Source organism: Antechinus flavipes, chromosome 1 (assembly GCF_016432865.1).
Source record: "Antechinus flavipes isolate AdamAnt ecotype Samford, QLD, Australia chromosome 1, AdamAnt_v2, whole genome shotgun sequence".
Taxonomy (NCBI): Eukaryota; Metazoa; Chordata; class Mammalia; order Dasyuromorphia; family Dasyuridae; genus Antechinus; species Antechinus flavipes.
Genome location: NC_067398.1, coordinates 107,022,285 through 107,040,492, shown reverse-complemented (window position 1 = coordinate 107,040,492; position 18,208 = coordinate 107,022,285). Strand labels below are relative to the sequence as shown.

The 18,208-nt window shown below is 34.9% G+C and overlaps 1 protein-coding gene across 18 annotated transcripts in view; it reads right to left on the bottom strand.

The window, feature by feature from the left end:
- Positions 1–9,877: 9,877 nt before the first annotated feature.
- Positions 9,878–18,208, bottom strand: part of PTPRD (protein tyrosine phosphatase receptor type D) — a 2,844,105-nt gene continuing 2,835,774 nt past the window's right edge. For all 18 annotated transcript variants that reach the window (XM_051987498.1, XM_051987402.1, XM_051987374.1 and 15 more), the window contains 2 exons: positions 15,500–15,635; positions 9,878–10,657 (listed from right to left, as the gene is read on the bottom strand). In XM_051987498.1, the coding sequence (XP_051843458.1) occupies positions 10,589–10,657; positions 15,500–15,635 (205 nt within the window). In that variant the 3' untranslated portion in view covers positions 9,878–10,588. The remainder of the gene's footprint in view (positions 10,658–15,499; positions 15,636–18,208) is intronic.

The window sequence follows — 18,208 nt, the reverse complement described above, 5'->3', positions numbered from 1 at the left end:
TGCAATGTTTGCTGATCGTGAATTTATCTTTATAACACACTGAAATTTCTCAAACTGACCATGTAAGTGTATTTTCCCATTTTCTATCTTCAGTGACAGTGGAAAACTGACATTCACATTCTATGGAGCCCTTCATAGCTTCAAAGATTATCTTCATGTCCTTTTCTTTAAGCTTTCTTCATAGATTTTCTTTTCCAAAATTGTGACTTTCTTTTAAACTTTTATAGGATCACAGAATCTCAGAATTTTAAAAAAATTTCTCAAAGACATTTAGCCCAACCCATTCACAAACAAGAATCCCCCAAATAATCTAGTTTTTGCCTAAAAAAAACTTTAGTGAAAGGGGAACTTTCGAATCTCTGAAATGATTCATTCCATTGCTGGACAGTTCCACTTACTAGAAAACTTTTCATTAGGTGAAACCGAAGCCTTCCTCTTGGTAACTTCCACCCATTGCCACCAGTTTTGTCCTCTGGATTCAAGTTTTATCCCTCTTACATGTCTTTCAAACACCTGAAGCCAACTATCTGTTCTCTTCAGAATAAGCATTCGCTTCTTCTTAAATCAATCCTTATAAGCCATGAACTCAAACAATTTCATCATCCTGATTAACTTTCTCTAAATAATCCACAGTTCTTCAAGGTCCTTTTTAAATGCTTGTTGAATGTTGAATGGGACATCATTAAAAACTAAAAACAATGCTCTAGATGTGAACAGAATAGAATGTGAGGATTTCTACTGCTTCCAATTTTTAGACACTAAACTTGTTTTAATAGAACAAATAACTTAAAGGATGCCATGAGAGACAGATATATGACTAGGAAAGGAAGTGATTCAGTTATGAAGTAAGAGTTAGGGATAACTAATAGACAGCCTGTATTTTGCAGTAGCATCCAAATAATATCAGAAGATTTAAAGGAAGGTTAACGGATAGATACCTTAAGAAAGATTTACTGGAGACAAGATCAAATGAAATGTTTTTAAATCAGTTGGTAGACAATTTGACACATAGGAGGAACTTAATAGGTGTTTATTTTCTCTCTTGATGTTTAATGCTGCCTAACATTATATTAGCTTCCTTGGAGACTAGGGCATTGCTTCAGATACTTACTAGCCACATGACCCTTGGAAAGTCACTTAATCCTATTTTCCTTACTTCTTTATTTATAAAATCATCTAGAGAAGGAAATGATAAACCACTCCAGTATTTATGCCAAAACAAAACAAAACAAAACAAAACCCAAAACCCAAGTGAGGTCATGAAGACTAAGACATGACTGAAATGAGTGAACAACAAAAATGTACATACTATTACTTTTCATTGGCCTAATGGTTTATTAAGACCCTCCAAGAATTTTCTTCAAGTCCTACTTAGGTTGCTGAACTTAGAAAGTGATGCCATTTTATAATAAAGATCTTCATTGACATTGTATGTTGTTAAATATCTTATCCATCTTATATTTCTACATAATGATCCTATTATTTTTAAGAGAGGCAGTTTGGCATAGTGAATAGAGAGTCAAACTTAATGGCTCATTCCTTGCTTTTGACACATACTATATAAGCAATTCACTTAACTTTTCATTGCTTTAGGAACTCTACTACTCTAAAGTGCAGAGAAATTAATGATCTATGTTGATAGAAGATGTTTTCCCATTGAAGAGCTTCCTTTTGCAATGAAATCACAGGTCTAGTACAAAAGTGTGACGCACACAACTGTGTGTGTGTGTATATATGTATACACACAGACACAAATATACATACATGTGTATACACGCACCTGGCTCATTTACTTAACAAATATTGTGTATTCACCATATGTAAGGTACGATGGAACCTACCTTTTGGAAGATAAAATATTAATAAGAAATAATCTCTGTTCTTGAGGGGCAGGGAGATAAAGATATGTGTTTAGTCCTTTCAGTCATGTCCAACTCTCCATGACCCCATTTGGGTTTTTTTTTTTTGGCAAAAATACTGGAATAATTTGCCATTTCCTTCTCCAGATCATTTTATAGATGAAGAACCAGAGGCAAACAGGATTACGTGAATTGCTCAGGGACTCACCGCTAGTGTCTGAGACTAGATTTGAACTCAGGAAGTTGTGTCTTTCTGACTGTAGGACCCGCACTCTAGTATGCTCAAAGTCATGTATAATATGTTCTAATATAAAATGTGAAACTTTTCATTAAGAGGATTGAGGTCACATCTAGCTAGCAGGATTAATGGAAGATTAATAGAAAAAACACAGCACCTAAACAAGGTCTGGAAGGATGAATAGTAATTGGAGTGACAGAATTGGGGAAGAAAACATTCCAAGAGTGCAAGAGGGGATTCTGTCAGCAAAGGAGACTTCTTAAAGGGAATGCATAAACACAAATTGGATTAAATCATAAACGCCCTTGAAGATCAAGTGAAAAAATTTAGATTTTATTTGTTAAGAGAGAATTGTCTAACTTTTCTAAGCTGGGAGGAGAAAGAAAGGACTTATGAGGTAAGACAGAAAACATTTTAAAAGCACCTACTATGTGCCAAGCAGTGTGCTAAGTTCATGCATAAAAAAGTCCAAAAAATGCCAGCATAGTGCCTGCCCTCATCTAATGCATGCAAATGACATAATAAAAAGGTAATTTCAGAGAGCTCTCAGCCATAGGGGGATGAAAGGTCTCTTACAGAAGGCAGGATTTGATCTGAGTCTTGAAGGAAGCCAAGGAACTGAAGTCATGATGAAAAACATTCCAGGTATGGGAAATGGCCAGTAAGAAAAAGTCATGGAATTGAGAGATGGATTGTTGGGGAGATGTAGTCAAGTATTTGAGGAATGGTAAAAAATCCAGTAAAGCAATTAACTGATACAGTTACTAAAGTATCAGGCCTGGAATCAGGAAGACCTTGCTGTGACTAGCTGTATGATCCTGGGCTAGTCACTTAACCCTGTTTGCCTCAGTTTTCTCATCTGTAAAATGAACTGGAGAAAGACTACAAAACCAATCCAACAGTTTCATCAAGAAAACCCCAAATGGAATCACAGAGTCCAATATGATGACTGAACAACAAAAGAAGCCCACTTTGTGTCGAATATGTGGAGGGGACTAAAGTATAGGAAACATAAAAAAGGAAAAGGTTGTAGCGGGTTTTAAGAGGCTTGGAAAATTATTAGAATTATTCTTCAAGCAGATTTGTCTGCCAACATTGTAGAGACTGGAACCTGAGAAACTAGTTTATAAGGTAGAGGAATTGTCAAGGCAAGAAGTTCCTCACCTATAGGAATGGTATTGGAAAATGGGGGAAAAAAATGGGCTTACATAAAGAATGCTACTGAATTAGAATGTGCTACCTGATTGGACACATCGGTCAAGACAAGAATCAAAAATGACTGTGTTAATCACTATGTTTTGAGTGTGGATGACAGCATGAGTGGACAGTGATGCTGTTAACAGACATGGGGCGTCAGGAGGAGGAGTAGACTTAGAAAAGTCAATGAATGTGGTTTTGAAATATGTTGAATTGTAGTGATTTAGGACAGTCAGGTAGAAATGTATACAAAGGAAGCAAATGGAAATAAATCTTGAGCTCAAGGGATAGCAGCCAGGTGACTAAGTGGATAGAGTATTAGGTCTGAGATCAATAAGATCCTGAATTCAAATTTGGCCTCAGACACTTCCTGGGCAAGTCACTTAACCCCTTTTGCCCAGTTTTGTCATCTGTAAAATGAGGTCGAGAAAGAAATGGCAAAACACTCTAATCTCCTTACCAGAAAGATTTGGATATGACTGAAACAACTGAACAACAACAACTTGAGAGAGGTCAGGACAGCTCTGATCTATGGTAACCAATTAAAAAGAAATAATAGCTAAATGTCGGGAATTGTGATTTTGTGTTATCTTCAATTCCTCTCTCTTATCCTACAAAACCAAACCTTATAAATTTTTTCCTATATATTTCACATACATGCCCCTTTCTCCATTCACAAAGATAACACTCTCAGATAGAACCTCATCATCATCTGAATTCGCACCAGGAATGTTTTCCCACTGCACTCTATACTCCTTATTGCTATCAAAGTTATTTTCCTAAAGTGTAGATTTGGCTACATCATACTTTTTGATCATTAAATTCCAATAACTTCCTATTACTTCAGTGATCAAACTTAAATTGCTTTGACAACTTAAAATGTTTATACTATGGCCCCTTCCTATCTTCCTATCTATAATTTCCCTTTATATAATCTTCAGTTGCAATTGTTCTCCTTGCTATCACTCACACAATGTTCCTTCTTTCATCTGCTTTCACTCTGTCTTAATCTTTACCCTACAGAACTCTTGGTTTCTTTTAAGTTTCATCCTAAGCACCATCTTTAACATGAATACTCTCCCAGTCCCCTCAGATGCTAATGCCTTATCCTCTAAAATTGCCTTTTATCTATTCTGTATTTATATGTCTCTATCTGTGAACATGTTTGTCTCCCTAATTAGAATGAATGCTCTTGGGCGGGATTGTTTTTTTCTTTTTCTTTGTATTCTCAGTCTTTAATGTATTGCTTTAGAAACAGAAGGCATTTAAGAAGTTCTAGTTTACTAGTTGATATAGAAATAGAAAAAAGCATATGATTTTAACTCAATCTTATTTTAGAAATGAAGTTGGAGAAGAGGACTGAAGACAAGTGGGGCAACTTTTCCATTTAAGCCACTTAAGCCATCATTGTCAGAAACAACCCTTGGGATCTTTTCTATGCCATAACTCTTTAGTATTCATAAGAGATACCTACCCAACCCAAGTAGTAATAACAACAACAACAACAACAAACCTTTACATAGTACTTTAAGGTTTACAAAGCTCTTTAACTATATTATCTCATTTGATCCTCACAACAACCCTGTGAGGTAGGTGTTATTGCCACTCCCATTATATAGCATCCAGACACTTTAAAAGTCAGTGATTTACAAAAAGTCACAAGGCTAGTTAGTGTCTAAAACAAGATTTAAACTTAAGCCTTCCTGACTCTAAGTCCAAAGTTCATCCTGCAGTAACCAACTGATGTGATCAAATCAGTTAAATAACTGGTCATTTTAGTGGGAAAAGCAACAACATCAACAACAACAATAACAGTTCAATGTGTAATTTGGCATCAGGCAGAACAAAAATCATGTTTGGCTTATGGAATGTCTCATTTTAAAATCACCATATCATCACAGAGACTTACCAATAGTGACCACTCTAGAGCTTATTCCCATGGATCTTCCTTATATTAATTTCTTACAACTTTTCTGACTCAGCACTGTCATTCCTATCTTTCTCTTCATCATCTGCCTTTAAGCCCAACGGCTATAATAACTTAATGATTTTTTATTTTATCATACAAGTTTTTTAAGCTGAGTCTTAAATCTATAGAACATTTTTCAGACTATATTCATTCTATATTGATGTTCTACAAGAAATGTTCTACATTAAATCTGGCATTCTTTATCCTTGGAAGTGCCAATGAGATCCAGGAGGGTAATCTCTATCCGTTCAGAAAGGATTATCATACTTTTAATGATATAATTGCTTCTAGAGTGTCTTCCCCAGGATTCAAAGCTTATTCATATTCTGGGAGGTTCACCAATGAAATATACATGTGGGTTTAATCTAAAACACAGGCAGGGCTTTCTCATTGGATCTGAGGAATAGTTAAAATCTATTGTTCATGGCTTCCTTCCACAAGTTTGAAAATGCTTAGGATCCAAGGACTCTTACTTTTCCCCCAGCTCTTCCCTTCAACAGAACTAGTTTTTAAATCATAATCCTTCTGAGGGAAGTATATAGATGATCATAGAAAGGAGCAGAGCAGAACATGGGGCTGGATGACATGGGAATCAATTCCTACCATTGAAACATATTGGTTGTGTGATGCTGGACAAGACACTTAACCTTTCAGAGCTCTAGGCAACTCTCTAAGATAATAAATTACAGTCAGAGAAGTTGCTTGATTTGCATATTAGAAAAAAAATCTGCACCAAGAGTTTCCTACATCAATATTTTCATGAAATAGCTAAACACATCTTAAATTCAGAGACGGAGAACCTGGAAATTATTTAGTTGAAAACCTTTCCCCCCCAGTCCCCTTATCTCCATTTTATAATTGAGGAAATAGAATTTGAGAGAAGAAACCAGCCCAAGGTTGGATTTGTTTTTTGCTGTTCTTTCTTCTGGGTATGTATTATCTTTCTCTTTCAATAAATCCTTATATAACATGAACTTGTGTTCCCTTCACTCCAGATTGGCTACCTGGCTTTGAAAAAAAAATACAGCTAGAATTCAAAGCCAGGTCATCAACAAATCTATTTCTCTTCCCCACATTGTAACCTATGTTTCCTTATAAATTCAAAAACTTAGTTTCTATAAGCACCTCTAAATTCATAAATCTTAATTTCACTCCAAATTAAAAACCCATCCATTAATCCTCAGGGTAGAGAAATGGATACAAAATGATTTACTTTGAAACAGCATTCAATCAATTAAGGGCTAGGGACCCAAACCTCCTTTAACCCAGTTTGGCCACTTTCCTAAAAGAAATTACTCAAAAAGCATAATTCTAGGCAATGGATGCAAGCCCCTGTAAAATGGCCTTTAATACAGCTGCCTCATCATTAAGAAGTATTGTCATAGCTTCAAGGTTACCCTCACATTTATTTAAGAGGAAAGTGGCTAAAAAGTTGAAGAAGGACAGGAGGAAATAAACGGTTTTCATTTCAAAGCCAAGGTATTTGAGGAGGGGAAAAAAGAACGAGGGCTGCATAACACTGACATTTTTATTAGAATTCATTTGTAACAAATGGAACTTGTGTCAGCAAAGAACTGATTTTCATACAGACGTCTTTCGCCACCAATGTAACGAAGTAAGAAAATAAAAAGCACGCCTTTCATTCTGTAAAACATTTACGCGTACTACTAATTAGAGGTAATTGTATTTTTTAACAAGCCATTTTACAAGTTATTTTTTTTTATTTTTTTCAGTCTATGCATCCAAAACGAGAGCAAAGAACACAATTTTTATTATCTTTGTAAAGACACTCCAAGCTTGAATGGCAAAGCCATGGGACAGATGGAGAGGATGGATCTGCAGCCTTCTGATATCTGCTGGAGTATCAGGGCACCCAAAAACCCAAAGAAAAGCAAAATTTGAAAAAGAAAAATGAGTTGGGGGAGGGGAGAGATTAAAAAAGAGAGATCAAGAAATAAAACAAAACAAAAAAAAGAAAACAGGAAAGGAAAAAAAGCCACATCACCACTGCAGACTTTTCTTCTCCCTGTTTCTATGTTCTGTGTTATTTACATACACACAAGTGAATTTCAGAAGCAGTTTCTTACAGATGGGTTCAAGTAATAACATTATTGGGTGTAGAATCAATAGGGCAGTGCATAGTACAAAGGTATAGAAAGTGCAAATCTCCCTAGAGGCCCTTCCCTCCCCCGGCTGTCCTCGCCATTGTCTAACCATGCAAATCATTTTTAAAAAAGAGATAAAATAAAGTTCTGTACAAATCATTTTTATATATTTTGAATTTTTTTTTTTACCATTGTAACTAATTACAAAATTATACATAACTACACATACATAGGTAAATAATAGCACCGTACTGGTTATGGTGATGAAACTAATTTTGAATCTTGGAGGATTATGAGAACTGTAGGTAAAGAAATTTACCTTGGAAATAAAAAAAAATGTTTATACAGAAAAGTACAGAAAATGGAATGCACATCAATGACGCATTTAGGGTGCTGTCTTTAAAGACAACTTCCTGAACAGCAAGATTTCTGGAATAGTCTCCGCCTCTTTTGTTTGTGGTACTTTCCTTGTTCGTTTTGGTCTTGTAATTATTCTTGTCACTCGTTTTTACCGAATGGGCAGAAGTTTTCTGGAGAGACATTGCTCTTAGACTAACAGCTCTGGTGGGCAATGGTCCTTCCGATTCTACGTTTCCAAAATGGTGTGTTTCCATGATGCATGTTTGGCTGACTCCCTATGTTTGGCTAAAAGAATATTACTGCACTAAGTTATCTGGCACTTTTAATTCTTCAAAAGATACAAATTAAAAGAAAACACAACAATAAAACCACATAGTGCACATTCTTCTCTGGTTCTGATGTAGGTTATAGAGTCTCATTCTGAGGTAGCCTTCTAGATACTTTTTTTTATTATTATATATATATATTTTTTACAAAAGTGCTCAAATACAATACTTGCAAGTGTTTGGTCTCTTGGATTTCTTTCTGCTAGCAATGGGAAAATATGAAAAAAAAATAGCCTTATGTGGAATATCCATGCAGTTAAAACTCAAATTGTGTTATTATATATACTCATACCAAACCTCTTTAAGAGTTCCTTGGAAAATTTTTTTAAAGAGTTGCTTTAAATGGTACAGGACAAGGCAGAAACCAGTACTGTCCTCCATGGTTTCCTACACATTTTCTAGGAAATATTTGATGATGTTTGGCGGGCTTTTCCTCCTACTTGAAAAATCCAAATGCAATGTTAACAATGCTATAAAGATTGCCAATGATGTGTTTCTCCTTAAAACAAATACATCTAGTGCATACTACATGTTCCCAATAGCAATACTGGCATTATTACATGATTCAGTTCCGAGAGTGGATTTGGAAGGGATTATTTGAAGGGAATTAGTAGCCTTGCGTGATGTAGGGAATTATGGAAGGAAATAGGGCCCTGACTATCCAAGTGCTTTGGGCTGGTATATTCACTCATTAACATCCCCTACTCAGGTGAAATTGAGGAATGCATTATTACTCAAAGTATTTTTGTACATGTGCTAAAAAGATAATGCTTTAATTGGAAGATTAACAGATATGAATAACTAATGTAAATACAAACAGAAAGTGAAAAAGAAATGCTATTAAAATAGGCATCAATTATAAGGCACTCTAAATGCAAAATTAAAATAAAAACCAGCATTTTCTAGGAATGCTGTATGCCACACAATGTTTCTGACTGAACAGAGCAACATGAGTTTGGCTTTGCCCCTGTTACATATCATAAATGCAAATTTCGTAGCACATACTATAGACAATATACGATTGAATACACTTTTTTTTAAACAACTTGATAGTTGATATATTACAACATTCTCCCCTCCTAAAGGGATATGCACTGACCTTTCCCACATGCACACCTCTTATTTAATATTTAATAATATGATTTTTATTGCACTAGAGGGTTACAAATATTGAACTTCATTGGAAGCCTCACTAACAAAATGTTACTTGGGTATGAATATGAATTTCGGGGTAGGGTAGGGATTTAGGGGTGAGGTTTGACGACCACTGATGTGCATTCCTCATTTCCCTTAAAACCAAAGTTTTCTGAAATTCAGAAATGTAAAAATGTAAAAAATAATTGAATGTGGTGTTCTAGGTACCTTGTTCACCACCTTAAAGAAACCAAATTGTGAAAGAACTAATTGATAGCTATCTCTGTATTCATGAGAGGATACACTATATATACATATATATATATCCATATGAGGAATGGATATATATATATCTATATATCTATATCTATATATCTATATATGTTAGCAGCAACTTTATACTTTGCGCCTCCCTGTTGATTCCAAAAGAAAAACAACAGCAACAACAACAAAAGAAAGGCAAAACCCAAACCCCTCACTTGGATTATCCAATTTAAAATGGGTACTTCCTTTTACAATGAAACTGAACAGAAGTATAAAAGTAATATCTGACAAGACTATGGTACTGTAGATAAATATAGTATTGCACAAAAATGTGCAATTTTTCAAATTATTTAACATTTCTACAGCAAGATATTACAGGTAACAGTTCTACTGCTTAAAAAAAACTACGACTTTGAAATCAAAAATGAAATTATGCAACTTTTATCTTTAAATTCACTTCATTGAATAATAACCTTTTGTTTAAAAAAAAGAGGAAAGAAGTTTACACAGTTAAAAATGAAGCACAGGTCAGCAGTATCTTTACAATACTAAAAAACTAAATCAAGGACTTTCTTTTTAAACATTCCCCCCTCCCCTTTCCCCTAAAGTGTTATTATGAGCAATATGGTGGGAAGGGGTGATGTTGAAGCAGAGTCCATTGGTGTGTTTGTGGTTGTGGTTGATGTTGCTGTAGTTTTAAGAAGCCAGGAAGTGGCCTGCTTAACAAACATCTTGCCCTGAATTGCTGGACTCTCCAGGTTTCCCCTTTCATGCAATCCTGGACAAGATGATGGTTCTTTGCAATAATTTCCTCTTCCCTTTAATTTTAACCGAAGTCGAATCCTTGAGGTATCTGTAAATGAAATCCTTCAGATGCCTCACCAGTCAGGATTCTCTTTATTATTTTTCAGGTTAGATTATTAAACTGTGAATTCTTGGTCCACATGGAATAGTTTTTTTTTTTTTTTGTGTGTGTGTGTGTTTTTCCCCTTTGTTTTTGTTTGTTTTTAGTATTCCCACTGATTGGTCTTTAGCTAGAAGTTACAAAGTCCATCTCCAGCACGATGTATGGCTCAGAAGAGGCTCTCCAGATCTTAAAAGGCCTGCAGTAAAGATCCAGGTAGGGGCAGGGGATTTTACGTTGCATAGTGATCAAAGCTGCCCAGGTATTCTAGTGCGGCACGGTAGCAGAATTGATACTGATCCTGAAAGAGAAAAAGTTGAAAAGAATGAGAATGTAAAGAAAGCAGATATCAGGCCCTGTTCTTTTATCAAAACCAAGCTTTTTTAATGGAGGAGAGAAAAGGTACAGCACAGATCCCCGTGAAGCCAAAGTAAATGATCAATTCAATGCAAACAATAAATCAATTAAGTAAATAAAGTCAGCTTCTGTAGCGTCAATAAAAAGGTCAGTTCAAGAAAAGCACTTAATAACCAAATAATCTTGGGCATGTGGGTTTACCACATTAAGTTTCAGTTTCCTCATCTGTAAAAAAGGTTAACCACAGCAGAGATTTACACAGAATTTTGAGAAGTAGGATAGCATAGTGGACAAGAAGAGAGCCTTGGATCCAAAGTCTGCCACTGATTTTTACTGGCTTGTTTGACAAAGGAAAGGTACCTAATCTTTTTAGGGCCCTCAAACAAGTTTAAGGTACAGATGACTTATTATTTTGAATAGGTAGAAGAGGTTTCCATACTGGCAATTCCCCTATACTTAGGAAGTCCAGGGTCTAGACGAATATCAGCACCAGCATTTTTGTTACTACAATATTTAACTTCATTTGATCAAAACTTAAGAACATTTTAAATATATTTTTCCATGCCAAATGCTAAACTTCTGTTTGAATTAAGTACAGAATAAGGAAAAAAGCATTCAATCCAAATAGAAATCCTATGGGAATTGAGTGAAGCACAAACATCGCGTCTATGTAGTAGTCCCCAAGATGCTTTCCATGAGCCTGACAGATTAGTGTACAATTCAATATTTCTTCTATTCAATTACAAAAATAATATTACCTATCTGTACAAAAGTCTACATATATTGAATGTTAAACAATAGCAGGACAGTGATTTCTCTGAGAACCATTTCTGTCTGAACTCCACCAAAAAGATGAGAATGAGATAATAATAATAACATAAGCATGAAATAAAAATTATAACTTTCTTGCAAAATGCTCTGCCTATGTTAATTTATTTTACAATGATGAGAGAGGGGATCTTGCTGTATGAAGATGAGCAGAAGTAATGCAAAATATTTAACTGGAGAACAGACCGAGTAATGATAGCTGTCTTCACATATTTGAATGGCTAACTTTGGCACAGAAGTGGCCAGAAGATTGGATTTGGAGCCAAAGCGGCTGCATGTAAATTCTGCCTCTGATTCATACTACCTGTGTGACCTTGGGTAAGAATCTTAATCTCACTGGTTCTCAATTTCTTCATTTGTAAAAGGAAGGATTTAGAATGCATAGCCTGTCATCAATACACAAAAGCACCTACTATGTACTGAGCATTGTGCTAAGTATTAGGAATATAAAAAGAAGTAGAAGATTTCCTCTGCCCTCAAACAGCTCACAACCCAATAGGGGGTGATATCTAATAGATAATTATAGGTAAAGGCAAAAAGGAAATAATTGCAAGAGAAAAACACTAGAATTAAGAGGGATTAGGAGAAGATAGGCACTTGGAGGAAGTCAGGGAAAGCAGCAGGTGAAAATGCAGAGGGATTCCAGGCATGGGGAACAGACAGCTAGAGAAAAAGTTTGGAATTGAGAGATGGAAATGTCTTATTTGAGAAACAGCAAGGGAGGCCAGTGTTGTTTGATCAAAAAAAAAAAATGCTTCAAGGAGTAAATTGTCAAAAGACTGGAAAGGCATGTGGGTGGGTAAGTTATAAACACCAAGCAGAGGATTTTATATTTGACTCTGAAGGCAATTGGAAGCTATTGGAAATTATAGAGTGGAGAAATGGGGTGTGGAATAGCTAGACCTGTGCTTTAGAAAACATCAGTGTAGTAGCTGAATGGAGGATATACTGCAATGGTGAAAGACTTGAGGCAGACGGACCCACCAGCAATTATTGCAATCATCCATGCAAGAGAAGATAAGAGTCTATACCAAAGTACTGATCATGTCAGAGGAGAGAAGGGTCCTATTTGAGAGATGCTGCAAAGGTGAAATTGAGAGGTCTTGGCCACCGATTGGAAATAGGAGGGGAAACAGAGCGAGAAGTCAAGGATGATCCATGTGGCTCCTTCCAACTGCCAATTTATGACACCATAATCCTAATTATACTTGGTTCTATATGAGGCACAGGCAATATGTGGGTTCAAGATGCAGAGACAGAGTTAGGGCCAATAAAAGGAAAAGCTTTCTAACAAGGGATCCAAAATTGGAATGGATTGTCTCAGGAACAATGGTTTTCCCCTGGCCGGCTGGTCTGGTGTCCAGTTGTCAGTGATATTGCCGAAGGGATTTCTGTTCAAGCATATATTGGATTGGGCAGTGTGGAATATAGGATCAGAGATCTGGGTTCAAATACCAATTTTGCTATTTACTACCTGCATGACCTTGCGCAAATGCTTTTAACCTTTCTAGGCCTCAATTCCTCACCTATACAATGAACTTGCTGCCCTTTAAAATCCCTTTTAGTTCCAAATCTATTATCTGATCACCTCTGAGATCCTATTACTTCAAGTTCAGGGAAAAGGAAACCATACACACACCAGATTCATTTGTCTTCTGTGTTACTTAAAGAAAACTTTGTTACAAAATAAAGTTCTTTTGGGAAAAGTGGTGTCATGATACTTATAAGCAAAATCTCCAGATTCCCTTTTGATTCACATAAATAAATGAACGAGGCTGTTAAAAACTAGTGAGCATAGGATGGAAGGCCACGGGAATCATTTGTATTATGGCCTAGACCTACCATGCCCTTATGGAAAGGCATTTCATTTTATTCAATCTAGATTGCCACAAAAGGGCTTCAGGCAATTGGCTGCCCCGACACAAGCAATCTGCTTCATTTCACATAATGTAACTTGATTGCTAGAGGTCTGTACCATAAAGACCTGAATGAAAATAACACAATAATCCTGATTTTGATGAGGAAGAAAACAGTTATTTCAGGGAAAGCCAATATTATAGCAGACAGGAGATCAAGAATAGATGACAAAGGGTCCTGCTGTAGGAATGGCAATAGATAAATAAATAAATAATTTGATAAATAAATAAATGACATAATAAAAGTAAGATTTTCCTAATAAACTTAAAACATATTTCTAGGAATGAATAGGGTTGAAAGTGAATATCTTTCATTTGTTTAAATGTTCACATTTTTTGGTACAGAATGCAAATTAAAAGTAATGCAAAGCAATTGGAATTCACTTCTCAATTTTGTCACTGTGAGTTAATTACTTGGTAAAATAGACTTTTGAGAATTCTAATTTCTTTTTTCTATCTTAAATTCCTTAGAATGTTTTAAAATTTTTCATTTCTCAGGCCAAATTCTGGTACTGTCATTGCATTCTGCATGAAGGATTATGTGATGGATATTCTCCAGACAATTATAATGAGACATCTTATAAACAGTTTTCTTCTAAGCATTATTCCTCACATCATCTTTTGAGATAGTAGGGCCACTAGGTCAGGCTGACTAAAATACCATTTAATGCCATTCTATGAGTCATCAAATTGTCTGCATATGTACTAGCAGAATGGAAAATGAGAGGAAATAGAAAATTCAAGGGCTTATCCAGTACAAAACAAGACCATAAAGATATTAAAGGTGGCAAATGGAGAAAATATACTTGTTTCACAGGGGTGATGCTTAAATGAGACAATGTAACTAACCAAAATGCTTTGCAATCTTTGAAATGTTATGTCAGTTTCTATTATCATCATCATAACCATCATCATCATCATCATCTTCATCTGAACTTAAATGTTTTTCCCAATAGGGTTTTGAGAGAAATGATCTTTTGATAATTTGATGATATCTTGATATCATCTTGCTATTATTATTCATTTATAATTATTGTTCCACAGATTATTGCAAAGCTGGTTAAAATATTTTATTTTGTTTCTAGCTGACAAACTATTGGAATATGGAAAGTTTATTCTCTATGAATTTGCTGAAAGTTTAATTGACACAACAATAGGAAACAGAAAAAGAGGAATGATAACTGCACTTCCTTCTATTCCCATAGGATGATGGTCTTCTCTTCTAGAGCTTTATTGTATGAAAGTTTTTCATTTCATTTAGCTTGGAGGCTATGGCAGTTTGGTATAATCATGTCTATTAAAAACACTGTTCTCATCATAGTGAGAGATACTTCTGTCTCTGATAATGGCCTATTTTCATTGCAGTTTAGTGGTGGAACTCTCTGGGACACTTTCAGGTCTGGATTTGTATAATGAAGATTTCTTGTCTATCAGTGCATAAGAGATAGTGAATTTTTGATGTATAATTTTAGCTACTATATCATGCCTTGCTAGGTATTTGATAGGTGCTATATGTTTTTTATTGTAGCCTTCAGTGACATCTTGTAATTTCTAATTTCCTTGAATGTTCCTTGCCCTCCTCCAACCACTTTATAATCACTGGTGGCAATAACTTGGTCCTGAATTGTCTTGAAAAAATATTTCTGCTTTCACAAATAAATCTATAGGACTAATCCACTGTTTTGAAACTTTTCTGTTGACATACTATTGATTCTATTCATTTGTGCAGATATAAACCGTGGTGGGATCTTTTGATTCCATTTTCAGATCTCGAGTTATTTCATAGACTCTATCCAGAAGAAACTACTTTTACTCTCAGTCTTCTTTTCTTTTGAATAGGTTGAGATAAAAAAAAAAAACACAAGTATTGTTATTTTAAAAAATGTGTCAGATATGCACTGAGAATCCAAAATTACATGAGTCTGCTAGGTGTGGGAGTCTGCTGCAAATGCCTTCAGAGTATCATTGGCTTTCTTAAAGTGAAGACCAGAGTTTGTTTCTTGTGAAACCTGTCCTTTCAAAAGCAGATTGTCTTTACTCACCTCTGTCTGTACCATGGCTGGCCGTTGTGTCCTTAACATTTTGACGGTCTGGAAGATATCTACAACACCTTCATATCTCATTCTTTCCAATACAATGCTCAGTGTTATAAAGACACCTGTTCTTCCAACACCCGCACTATAATAGGAATAAAGTACAAAGTTATTCAACAGGAAACTCTTAGATATTGTTACTTACTTTAGAGGTGAATATAACACTTATAACAACAATTTTTTCAAACCAGAGAAGGAGGTCTTCACACAAATGCCTGGAAGATATGAAAACTTTGCATGGAATTCAATAGGTACAGTTCTTGGGCAAATGCAAAATGATGCTTTATATAAGAATACAGGACATGTGATTTCATCAGCTTAGCAAACTCTTCATATAAAAAAAAATTTCCAAAAGCATAAGTCTTTTTAGTTACCTGAAGCATATATAAGTAAAGTAACTTGCTCAGGGTCACATATCTAATAAATGTCAAAGCCTGTATTTGAATCAATATCTTACTGACTACATGCCTCAAAGGTCATTTGGTATCCCATTCTACCTTTTATATGGAATGATTGTGATTAAATGCTCTAAAACACAGCAACCCGATGAGAGTCACATTGGATCATTCTGAAATAATTCAGAAAATTTTAAAAACTGTAATACAATTGGATGATATCCAGTATACTTGAAATGGAGGCTTCAATATGTCATTCTTATAGGCTGTATCTACGGGCCTGGAAATTATGGCATACTTGATTATTCAGTGTTTGAAAATGGAAACTCTTAGTGGTTCAGATGCGTTTAAATGAGGAAATAAGGGTGGTGGATAGCATTAGGAATAACCTTGCTATCTCTTGGGGGAATCTACTTTTACATGAGGAAAGAGACACACACATATATACACATACTCATCAGATCTGCATATGAAAATAATAGCGAAGTACATAGAATGAACAAAATTCACTGCTTATTTTGAGGAGGAGGGAAGCAGTACTTATACATTTCATGGGAGCTAAAACATCAAAATTTTCTTTGTTGTGTGTGCAACATTTTTTGGGTATTTTCCACTTTACCCACTCCTCCTTTTTTTTCTTATTACTTTAAGACAACTCTTCAGAATCTTTCCAGCAGCAAGAGAAGGAAATTAATTCATAGCTGTACTCTTAAGAAGCAAGGAAGCATCTGGAGGCTTAGGTAATGAGGAAAACAGTGAATAATATGAAAAATCTCTACACTTTCAGATACTAATTAAGCAGCATGTGTAACGCTTGGGTACAGTCTGTAGAAAACGGATGGATTCATTTACTTTGGGTTGTAGCTGACGAGCATATACAAATAGTATGGCATCTCTTTGTGTAAGATCTTTCTAAAGAGTCAAAACAGAAATGTTAACTGAAGCTTATAATTCTTCTGGCATTCTTTCAAAAGTAGTCTGTTCTGCTGACCAATAGATGGGATTTTTCTGTTAAGAAAGGCTAATCAGTCATTTCCTGAATCATCCAGATGGGATTTGAAGATGATATACAACTGAGGAAACCTCATCTTAGTTTTGGCTACCCAGACATAATTGCAGTATTTTAGGTTTCCTCTTAAGTAACAAGTAAACTAATTTATTTATATGTTTAAATTTAGGAATAAAATAAAGACTTGTAAAGGTCCTCAAAGGCTGGAATTTGTTTTGTTTTGCTTTTTTCTTTACATCTTTATTTCCTAGTACAGTTCCCTATAACATAAAGCAATTAATGCTTAATGGTTGCTAGTTGAGAGTAAGCATTGGGGAATGACCAAACAAATTGTGCTACATGAATGTAATGGAGTACTGAGTGAACTGCAAGAAATAAGGAATTCAGAAAAGTGAGTGAGAAGTTATATGAACTGGTACAGGATGAAGTAATAAAAAAAAATACATACATACATATACACACACACACACACACACACACACACACACATACATACAATATCTCTAACATTATAGGAAAGAACAAAAATGACAACAACAAAACCAGAATGAAAAATTGTCTAATTAGAATGTTCAAACTTGGTCCTAGAGAGTAGTCAAGGAATTCCTTCTTTTTCATATAGTGGGGATCTAGTGATGTGGGACACAATTTATACTGTCAGATGTGGTTAATCTATTGTTTTAGTGTGGAAGAACTGAATATATTTTTAAAAATTTATTGCAAGAGAAAGAATGCTGGGTATAAGAGGATGGATGAATATATTCAGAAATAAAAGTTAGATAAAAACAAATAATACAAATAAAAATAAAAGATAAATACATTAAAAATCCAAATTCTTATTTAATTGAATTGTTTTAGAATTCCTGTGTCTCTAAGATATAACACATGATTCTGTGAAGATATATCGACATTACAATATAATAGCATAAATGATATTACAGTGCCTAAGAAACCAAAGGACACATATACTGTCTGATACTACTGAACATTTTTAAAAATCAAATATTAGTCAAAATCAGAACTTTTTAGAATAATACCACAAGGGTTGAAATTACAATAGAAAGTTGAGGCAACTAGCCAGACAAAATAAAACAATGACAACAACTGAATTGGTCAATTTTTGTTTGTTTTGATTAAACCCATAGTAAAAATTTACCTAGTCCTTCTTATTTCTTTGATTGTATAGAAATAAACAAAAGATTTCTGAATAACTGGACTAGGAAGAAAAACACACCAATAGAGTGGATTTGTCCT